Below are 11,195 nucleotides of genomic sequence, written 5' to 3'. Positions count from 1 at the left end.
CAATTTAGAGTCACCAATTAACCTGCATGTCTTTGGACTGTGGGAGGAAGCTGGAGCACCTGGAGGAAACCCACGCTGACACGGGGAGAACATGCAAACTCCACACAGAGGGGCTCCTCCATCCTGGGTCTGAACCAGGAACCCTCTTGCTGTGAGGCAATCGGGTAATTTGGATCCCTTCATTATCAAATATGCTTTACGGCTCCATACAGATTTTTTCCATTTTTATGGCCAAAAATGGCTCTTGTAATCGTAAAGGTTGCCGACCCCTGGTCTATACCAAAATGCCAAACCATTCCTTTGTTCTATTGCTGGTCCGATAACATCAGATCAACTTTATTTTACTATAAAAATTTAATTATTCTGCAGCATGAGATCGTGTCAAGAATTCCTACAAAGCACCAACAAGACACCAGACAAATTTTGCACTGAGACGTACCTCTGAGGCTTTTAGACGCAGATTGTGCAGTTCTCTGAAGCGTATTAAACACATTTATTAAATATTATACCCTGATATCTGATTCAATATGAGAAATCACAGTGTCCACTTGACATCCCCTCTGGTAGCGGCTGGGACAGAGATTTGGCAGTGTGTGCAGGAGTGAGACAAGACAGAGGGCACAAAGCCAAGACAGAGGACAAGAGATGGAGACGATGACAGAAGGCAGTGACGGGATCACATCAGTTACACCATCTAGTTTTTCACCAGCTCCCACATTTAAATTCCTCTACATGTTTATATAGTTCTCTGGAGAAGTGAGCAGCAGGAAGACACCAGACAGTACAGGACATGACTACAATGCTGACTGATTATTTACTGTCACTCTGACCTGAAGATAAATGTAATATTCAGACTACAGTGAATGCAGTGCACCTGCACATACACATTACATTGTATGAGCAGCACATGTATCACCAGTGTTTGAGCACAATAAAAATACTGTATGTATGTGTTTGTTAAAAGGTTGTGTAAGATGTGTAATCTTGTACGATACAATACACTCAGTGCTGTCAGCCTTTGTTTGAGACAGACTTTCTTTGACTGTCCACTGTCCTCACTTCCAGATCACCCCCTCACAGATCTGCGGCTCATTAAAGCTGTAGAACAAGTGAAAGAAAGTGATGTGCAATTAGGCGTACTGTTGTTCTCTCACGTCGACAGTCTGTCCGCTTCATTTGTTCCAGAACTTCCCCTCAGCAGCGAGCCTCTGGTTCAGCCGACAGAGCTGCCGCAGGAAGCCGTCGTTGGGTCCGATCTCTCTTTTCTGCCGCACCATGGCCAGAGCGGTGTGGACGTCCATGTTTTGGCGAAGCATCAGGTAGGCTATGACCAAGGTGGGCGAGCGGCTGTAGCCTTCCCTGCAGTGAACGTACACTTTACCTGCAGAGGAAGAGAAAAGCAGCTGTTCACGTTTGACCAAGTTCACAACATCGTTATGTGAGATATTACGTTTGAGTTCTTATTCACAGCATTGTAGGTGGAAATTGTACGAGAGCTTAGAGTTCACCAGGTGGTGCTCGCAACTTCCTATGTTCTAAGTTCCATTTGAACAACATATAAATATGAACACCAAAGATATTCAAAACATGCTTCGCAGGATACAGATAAAGTACAGTATCGTTAGTGTTACTTGACGTTCTTTCCTCGGCCCTGTCATCCTCTGACCTTTCCCATTTTTGTATGCCAGCGCCTTCCCGATGAAGTCTGCCGCCTCTTCAAAGTAAACGCTGATGTCGAAGTGGTCGGTGTCGCTGGCTGGTATGCCGTGGTAGATGATGCCTGAGTCGGCGTAGAACTCGGCATTGGTGTTGACGTGCATGAAGGAGTTCCCTTCAGCGGCGTTGAGGATGTGGGTGATGCCCTGACGCTTGAGACGCATCACATTCATTGCCACAAACCTGCAACAGATTGGTAAACAAAACAAATACACGACACAGAGTTTATTTCACCTGCTTGTATCCAAGTTTTATTTTCTCGGTGCGAGGACCCTGTTGAAATGCAAGTCATTTTTCTTCTTCTTCTTCTTCCTCCAAATAAATCTCATTTTTGAAGGCCTAAAGGTTCTCGAAAAGTCATGAAACATTGCACACATACCACAACTGGTGAAAGATTTGATATTTTAAGGGTCTCATGCTCGGGCGCAAAAAAATGGCTCAGTAGCGCCCCCCCTATAAAATTTCTACGAAGCAGCCCCTACAGCTGCTTTCACTTACATGTACAAAGTTTCTAGGCACATGTAAAGTCCCAAGACGTACAAAAAGTGTCAGGAGCCATACCCTAAACAGGAAGTCAGCCATTTTGAATTAAATGTGTAATTCTGGTGCATTTTTGGCCATTTTCAGGGGTCGTACTTTAACGAACTCCTGCAGATTGTTGGTCATCAGTGTTTTTTACATATATTTCTATAAACACCTTTTATTTGATCCTGTTAGACATGTGTGTGAAGGTGTGTCGTAATTAGTGCATGAATTCTTAAAGTTATGGCCAAAAACTTGAATTTTGAGGTCACAGTCACAGGTCACCACCAAATTCTAATCAGGTCATTGATGAGTCCAAGAGGATGTTTGTGCCAAATTTGAAGAAATTCGCTCCAGGTGTTCTTGAGATATCACATTCATGAGAATGTAATGGATAAGGTCACAGTGACTTTGTACTTTGATCTCTGACCGCCAAATTCTGGTCAGTTCACCTTTGACTAAAAGTGGATGTTTATGCCAAATTTGAGAGAAATTCAAAGTCTTCTTGAAATGTCACATTCACAAGAATGAGACGGATGCAAGGTCACAGTGTCCTTTGGGCATTGTTTTGTAAAATTTGAGGAAACTCCAAAGATGTTTGTGAGATAATGTCTCCGCAAGAATGGGACTGATGCAAGGTGACAGTTAACTTTGATCACCACTTTTTAATCATTTCATTCTTGAGTTCAAGAGAACATTTGTGCCAAATTGAGGAGATTCCCTTTAGGCCTTCTTGAGATATCACCTGCACGAGAAAGTGACAGATGCAAGATGAGTTGAATTAGTTGATTGCTGAGTCCAAGTGAACGTTTGTGCCAAATTGAGGGAATTTCCTGAAAGCCTTCTTGAGATACTGCATTCACAAGAATGAGATTGAAAGGTCACAGTGACCTTTTAAGTGATCTTTTTTTCCCAAATTCGAGGAAACTCGCTAAAGGTGTTCATGAGATGTTACATTCATGAGAATGAGATGCAAGATCAAAGTGACCCTGACCTTTGATCACCAAATTCTAATCAGTTCATTGTTGAGTCTAAGTGAACGTTTGTGCCAAATTGAAGAATTTCCTGAGGGCCTTCTTGAGATATCACATTCACGAGAATGAGATGGATGCAAGGTCACAATGACCTTTGAAGTGGACATGTTTTTTTGCCACATTTAAAGGAAACTCCAAAGATGTTTGTGAGATAATGTGTCCACAAGAATGAGACGGATGCAGGGTGACAGTTAACTCTGATCACCACATTTTAATCATTTCATTCTTGAGTTCAAGTTGACATTTGTGCCAAATTGAGGAGATTCCCTTTAGGCCTTCTTGAGATATCACCTGCACGAGAAAGTGACAGATGCAGGATCAGTTGAATTAGTTGATTGCTGAGTCCAAGTGAACGTTTGTACCAAATTGAGGGAATTTCCTGAGGGCCTTCTTGAGATATTGCATTCACAAGAATGACACAGATGCAAGATCACAGTGACCTGGACCTTCGACCACAAAATTATAATCAGATAATTCTTGATTTCAAGTGGATATTTGTGCCAAATTGACAAAATTCCCCAAAGGCCTTCTTGAGATACTGCATTCACGAGAATGAGATTGCAAGGTCACAGTGACCTTTGAAGTGGTCTTTTTTTCCCAAATTCCCAAATGTTACATTCATGAGAATAAGACAGATGCAAGATCAAAGTGACCCTGACCTTTGATCACCAAATTCTAATCAGTTCATCGTTAAATCTGAGTGAATGTTTGTGCCAAATTGAAGAATTTCCTGAGGGCCTTCTTGAGATATCACATTCACAAGAATAAGAGGGATGCAAGGTCACAGTAACCTTGACCTTTAATCACCAAATTCTACTTGCTGAGTCCAAGTGGATGTTTGTGCCCCATTTGAAGATATTCCTTTTAGGTGTTCTTGAGATATCATGTTCTTGAGAATGGGACAGATGGACAGATGGACAACCCATAAACATAGTTCTTCCGCCATGGCTGTTGCCATCACTGCCTTTGTATGTGTTCACACACTTGGCCAAAAAAGGTGACTAAATTCTGATTTGGCATAGCCGATTCTCTAAAACAAGCTAACTGGCTATCTGTGGTAGCAGTCTCTGATGAAATGAAAGCAGTCTTTCGGAGACGGGTATCTGCACAAATGTTCTTAATCTTCCTGCATCCATTTCATTACACCACAGACACCAGCTTCATGCTTTTAGATTTTAGTTTTGGTTTTAAATCCTTATCTATTCTTTTCCCTTTTCCTTTTCTCTGTCAGACAGACGCACTGCACTCTGCTGCTTCTCACTGTGAACCTCTGGGATTGCTGTACCACTTGGCACCTCCCGCCTTTTAGATGTGGGGAGCTAAAAATAACTCGAGCTAATACTGAATGCAACATCACGCCTCCACAAAAAAAAAAAAGTCTGTCAGGCTCTCAGACTGTGGAACCAGGACAGATACATCAAAATAAAAAGCCTCAGCTCAGAGAGAACGATGCGTGCTCTCTTCACCAGGCTTCACAGAACTGTGCCGATGCATTTGGGTGTTCCGGCCCGTTGGTGTGAGGACACTTGATCCGACATAACAGACACAAGTGTTTCTGCTCCGTCCATTATGGCTCCTTCAGGAGAGCAGGCAGGTGGAATAAAAGAGGCACTCTCCTGAAATATACAGCCATGACTCACTGTGCTGGAGAAAACAGCCCATCTAAGAGTTTCGCTTTTAAAGCTTTTAGATCTGAACATTTAATATTTACAACATACATTTGATTGAAAGCCTGGAACATACAGAGGGCGACTCTTTTAGCTCAACATACTGAAGATGTTGAAGAGCTGTGATCGACTTTTATCTTTTTTTATGCAATAATCTGCATCATGAACAAGTTTCTCCTGCTAATAACACATTTAGAAATGCTGTACGTACTCTCAAGCTTCTTCAAATGTCATAATATCCAGCACCTGACACCCGCCTGATCAGCAAACTTTCTGTTGCTGCCATTACACAGGTTAGACCTGGCTCTGCTGCTGGTCACCAGCCCACTGTGACCCCACCTGCTGGGGTTTGCAATGGCTGAATTAGAGTTGCTACAGCCACTAACAGAAGGTCAGTTTCAGCAAAATATGACAACAAAAAATGGTTGATAAAATGTCAAAAAATGTCATTAAAATGTCAAAAAAAATGTTGATAAAATGTCCAAAACATATCATTAAAATGCCAAAAAAAATGTTGATAAAATGTCAAAAAAATGTTGATAAAATGTCCAAAACATATCATTAAAATGCCAAAAAAATGTTGATAAAATGTCAAAAAAATGTTGATAAAATGTCCAAAACATATCATTAAAATGTCAAAAAAAATGTTGATGAAATGTCCAAAACATTTCATTCAAATGTCAAAAAAGATGTTGATAAAATGTTTGAAAAAATGTAAAGAAAATGTCTGGGGAAAATAAATATATCTGCCTGATCAGCAAACTTTCTGTTGCTGCCATTACACAGGTTAGATCCGGTTCTGCTCCTGGCCACGACCCCCCTGTGACCCCCAGCGCTGGGGTTTGTTAATATTTGTCTGAAAAAAAATGGTTAATAAAATCTCCAAAAATGTTATTAAAATATCCAGAAAATATGAATAAAATGTCAGAAAAAAGTGTTGATAAAAAAAAAGTGTTGACAAAATGTCAGTGTTGTCTCATTTTATCTCTCATAGCCATTTTTATTTATTTCATAGGCATATTTATTTATGGATTTTTTTTTTTTCATTTTCATTTAACACTGAATTAAATGTCGTTCCACAGACAGATAAAGTTGGTATTGATTTAAAAGCATTATGTTGGGGGATTACTCCAGGTAACAGCCTCACTAACTTATAGATAACTGCTAAAATCCAAAATGCCCTCACAGAGCGATGTTTAAAGATGTATGTTCTGTCCCAGCGTCTCTGATCTGTCCTAAGTCGTCCCAGACTGCCTCCCCTCGTGTTATCAGGGAGTTAGTCATGTTAACTGCAGATATTGAAATGTGGAGCATGTGGGGACATTTTAAATCAACAGGGCACGAAGAGGTTAATCAGCAGAGCTATTTTTGGATCCTCCATCTCTGCCTCCTCCTGTCTCTGCTCTATTTTACCATTTTCTAACATCCCTCCATCTCTTCAAAAATTCAACAAGCTTCTGTCTGAAACAAGACTCACTGCATGTTCTGCTGCTGCTGCACATCCTCAGACTGCATCTACATATATAACCTATATTCACAGGACTCATCATAAAGAGCATAATGAGGGTTCATCAGTCAGTCCTTAATGATCACACGTTATTATTCTAGGATATGTGATTATATAACATTATTGTTTACAGACACAGTGCACTTAAATGATACCTTCAATGATTCCCTCACTGCTTTGTGTTTTAATATATTAATAACCACATTCAGACACATCGTTGTGCAGCAGCTGTCCTGTCAAACCAGCATTAATAACATGTAGGCTAATATGATAATTAGGGATTATGGAGTTTGGGTTCATTGTTTTCATTTCGGTCAGAGACAAACTGAGTCTCAGTGAGACGGTTCCTGCTGCATGACCTAAATCACAGGGCAACATGTTCACTGTCATGTCTGTAATATCTCTGTGTTAACAATATGAGATGGACTCACGCGTTTCCGACGTAGATCCGTGGGTAGACCTCATGGAAGTGTTTGGTGGGCCAGCTGTAGAAGCCGCTGTCGTCCGTCAGCAGGTCGTTGAGTTGTTGGAGAGTCACCTCGAAGCTCGGCATGTCGAGTCGCTCCGGAGCCGCTGTCTTCACCTGTTGGCTGTGTTTGTTCTTCATAACCGGAGAAATGGAGAAATGTTGATCTCCTGCAGGCTCAGACCGGAGGGAGGAGGAAGAGGAGGAAGAGGAGGAGGTAAATGTGGCGGACAGGTGTCGGTTTACCGCTCTGCTCTCCGTGCGCCTCCAGCGCGGCTCAGCACTGAGAGCTGAGCTGAGTGTTGTGACGGATAAACCCTCACACAGGGCCGGTCAGGCCTCACAGGGGGGCCCGGGTCAGTGGTTCCCAACCAAAGGGGGGGCGGATATTATCATTAGCCAGAGAACATTACATAAACAATTACCACCTGAAATTATTACCACCAAAAAATTGTTTATAAAATGTCAGGAAAAAAAAAAGTGAAATAAATGTCCAAAAATATTTAATAAAATGTCTGAAAAAGGTTTATAAAATCTGGAAAAAAAATATTAATGAAATGTCCAAATAAATGTTAATGAAATATCTGAAATATAGTAATAAAATGTCAGAAAAAAAGGTTGATAAAACATTAAAAAAAAATGTTAAAATGTCTGATTCAGACTTTTTTTAAAGTCTGAAATATCTTACTATATAATGACAAGAACTCTGTGTGTGTGTGTGTGTTCCATGTTTTTCTCCTCACTGACTTGGTCAATCCATGTGAAATTTGGCACAGTGGTAGAGGGTCATGGGAGGATGCCAATGAAGCAATATTACATCAATTGGCCAAAGGGGGGCGCTATAGCAACCGATTGAAATTGCAAACTTTGAATGGGCATATCTCATGCCCCGTATGTCGTAGAGACATGAAACTTTGCACAGAGATGCCTCTCCTCATGAGGAACACATTTGCCTCAAGAACCCATAACTTCCGCTTATATAGATTTTCCGCCATTTTGAATTTTTTGAAAAACACTTCAAATGGATCTCTTCCTAGGAAGTTTGAGCGATCTGCATGAAACTGGGTGAACATAATCTAGGGACCAATATCTAAAGTTCCCTCTTGGCAAAAGTTGGAAAACTTACTAAAACTGAGCTTCTATAAGGCAATGAATATTGCGGAGGGCGTGGCTCATCACATAAAGGTGTATAACATCTCAAGGGTTTCACCCATCACCACGCAACTTTGTAGGCATATGACCACACATAATCTGAGGGGACCCCTCCATTATTGACCCCATCAAACAAAATGGGGGCGCTAGAGAGCTCATTTCTTATCTAGGCCTAACCGCCATATGGATTTTTACTAAACTTGGTAGATATGTAGAACAGGACGCCTCAAGGTGACTGGAGAAATTTAACTCTAATTGGCAACTGGGTGGCGCTATAACAACAGAAAAATGCTTCAAAATGGCTAAAATGCGACCGATCGCTGTGGCTCCCCCTGTGGACCAATGTTGGTGTTTTCTAATGTTTGGTATGACTAAGTCATGGTATGGTATGCTGTACATAATCATAGAAACTGTCAGTGTGTCATTCTGTCTGTCCCACATTTTTCTACTCACTGACGTGGTCAATCTATGTGAAACTGCACATAGGCATTGAGGATTGGCATAGGTAGAAGGTGACAAAGCTACCAATGGGTATGGACTAGTACTAATAAATGTCAGAAAAAAATGTTAATTGATTTTTTTTTTTAATTGAATAAATTGTCTAGCTGACAAACTGACTTAATTTAGACGTTGGCCCTAAAAGGGTCTGTGCATACAGCATAAATGAACTCATATAAACAATAAGGGGTCGTACACATGCTGTGTTTTTGTTGTCCTTAAATTAAATGTTTTCAATGTAGAAGTGCAGCAGCCGCACTCAAACATCATGGCGCGCATGCGTTCCCAAGCACTTATTTTTTAGGGCATGACAGCTACTCCCTGTGATAAGTTTAGAATTGCGCAGACAGTCTTTGACACAGTCATCGACACCCTGATGAAGACTCTCTAGTCAAAACGCGTTGGTTTATCCATGTATTATTAACAGTAATAATAATAATAATAATAGTCAGATCTCATTCTTGGACTGTTTGTCTGCACCATGGACTTTTACACTGAGTGAACTAGACAGTCTTTTTTATCTTTATTAGATTGTATTTTGTCGTGCAGTGCAGTTAGTGATAGCGGGCTCTGTGCTCACTCCAACAGTCTGACTGACCATCAATGGCTCAAAACAAAGGGGCGGGGCTTAGCAAAGGATGAATTAAATGGGTTTTTCCCCTTTTTTGTACAAATTTTTGTACTGTTGAGAAAGTCGGTGGAAAGATGTAGATGCTAGCTTACCTGCGGTGGCATGACAGTCTCATGTAACATATGTCATTGTCAGTGGTAACCACTTGAGTTAGCACAACCAAAGACACATCCCAGTGAGCTCCAACTGGTATTTCAACGTTGAATTCTGGTGGAAAACAAGTTAATATTCAGTCTAACGTCTAAGACCTCTTTTCAACCAGCTAAAATGTGGCTACAACATCAACGTGTCAAAATTCCAAATTTGTTTTATAATTCTGATCATTTGTTCAGTTGTGGGTCAAAAGAGAGACGATACTGATCAGTGTTTGACATATTTCTCCAAAGTCATATTGCACTGGTGGGTGACATGTGGTCTACATGAGGACGTAATGTCAATTCATTTTAATGTTTCATATAAAATGACATAAAGATGGGACTATACAGTCTGTGCTGCCAAAAATAACACAACTTGTGCTTACTGCTGTAACATGTATGTGCAAGTACGATCTTTTCAACGGAAAAATGTTCACTTATGTTCACTTTAACACATGATCAGTAGTTAATGGGTGGCTCATGATTAAATATTGATTTTTCATAAAGTTGGTGGGCTCACAAGAGACAGACGAAGACTTTCACTGTGCAAGAGATTATTTTTATTGATATGCAGACTTCAAAGAAATATTTAAATTGATAAGAATCACATTCAAAATTCTTTCAAGAAAGTTTAATCTAAAGTGCAAATGCTGCAGTGTGTCATCAGTCAAGCGTCAGTTAGGAAGAGAGAGTTATACTTCACTGTAAGCGTCCCAGTGTGAAGACTGAAGAGTTTCATAGAGCACACCTGCTGCTGCTGCGAGTACAGAAAGCTTTAGTAGAAGAAGAAGACGAGAAGGAGTCACAGGAGCGATGACACACCAGTTTGTGACCACGTATGGTCAGATCATAACGCCAGACCAGCTGGAAACATCTGGGGAAGTGTGTGAGCTGTTTTGTCCACATTAGCCAGACTAGATAACAGTTGTGTTTTAACCTTTGACCTTTGAGGAAGCTGTTTTTTTTTTGCCCCCGTTTGCAAATTTACGAGGCAACTGTTTCAAAATCAACAAGACCTAAAATTTAATTATATTTTTGCACTTCTCCTCACACTGAGGATTGTGTTGTGCACCATGATGACCAACGGGTGTCACTTCATTATTTCTTGTGTGTCATGTAACTCCTCCTCATCTTCACCTCCTGAAGGCTCATAATGCCAGCTACTCAGTAATTAGAATATCAGCTCAGATCGCAGATTGCTAACGTGCTAATCTACAGTTGGTAGACAATACAAGCTGTGAGAAAAACCAAGCGAGCTGCGTCACTTTTTAGCACATCTCCGGTCTCAGTTTTGCTGCCCGGCAGCGTAGGACTTTCAGGAAGCTGTCGATCTTGTGCGAGTCGCGGCGGAAGCAGGACAACAGGAAGTTGAAGTTGACCAATTTGGAGATCCTGTCCTGGCCGATGTCGTTGCCTCCTCTGTAGGGCAGTGAGGAGATGAGCTGAGCCGCTGGACCCATCTGGGAGAGAAAGGAGAGGGGAGGTGGAGATGAGCACATTTTATATTCATGTTTTTAATGACAATACTGTATATGCAAAAAACAAAGACTTGTCTTCCCCAAGCAGGAAAACAGGCTGAGTGTGGAAGTGACAAAAACTGCAGTTTCTCTAATGGCCACTAGAGTCAGTCCCCATAGACCCCCATGTTAAAACTTTACAGCAGAAATAAACATGTTTACAGCCTGGTACAAAAAAAACAGTTTAGTCTCGGTAGCAAATTTCAACATTCATGACGACTGTACAGAGGCTGAATTTATATATAACTCACCTGTTTAAATGTTAAAGGGATAGTGCACCCAGAAATGAAAATTCAGCCATTATCTACTCACCCATATGCCGAGGGAGGCTCAGGTGAAGTTTTAGAGTCC

General features: G+C 41.0%; 2 protein-coding genes across 3 annotated transcripts in view; both read right to left on the bottom strand.

The window, feature by feature from the left end:
- The window catches only part of LOC126405581 (dual specificity protein phosphatase 3-like), a 608,181-nt gene extending 600,990 nt beyond the window's left edge, over positions 1 to 7,191 (bottom strand). The window contains exons 1-3 of one of the 2 annotated variants that reach the window (XR_007571587.1): positions 6,878 to 7,191; positions 1,667 to 1,899; positions 60 to 1,381 (exon numbers count right to left, since the gene is read on the bottom strand). Coding sequence is in view for 1 of the 2 variants with exons in the window: in XM_050069389.1 (XP_049925346.1) it covers positions 1,173 to 1,381; positions 1,667 to 1,899; positions 6,878 to 7,053 (618 nt within the window). In the remaining variant the exon portion in view is untranslated. Of the gene's footprint in view, positions 1 to 6; positions 1,382 to 1,666; positions 1,900 to 6,877 lie in introns of those variants that run through there. The other variant, XM_050069389.1, reaches the window with a different exon arrangement.
- A 2,673-nt stretch (positions 7,192 to 9,864) lies between these two features.
- The window catches only part of prl (prolactin), a 6,988-nt gene continuing 5,657 nt past the window's right edge, over positions 9,865 to 11,195 (bottom strand). Inside the window, exon 5 of the mRNA XM_050069388.1 lies at positions 9,865 to 10,787. Within this exon, the coding sequence (XP_049925345.1) occupies positions 10,596 to 10,787 (192 nt within the window). The 3' untranslated portion in view covers positions 9,865 to 10,595. The remainder of the gene's footprint in view (positions 10,788 to 11,195) is intronic.

The sequence above is a fragment of the Epinephelus moara genome, chromosome 18, assembly GCF_006386435.1.
Source record: "Epinephelus moara isolate mb chromosome 18, YSFRI_EMoa_1.0, whole genome shotgun sequence".
Taxonomy (NCBI): Eukaryota; Metazoa; Chordata; class Actinopteri; order Perciformes; family Serranidae; genus Epinephelus; species Epinephelus moara.
This window is presented reverse-complemented; position numbering and strand designations above follow the sequence as displayed.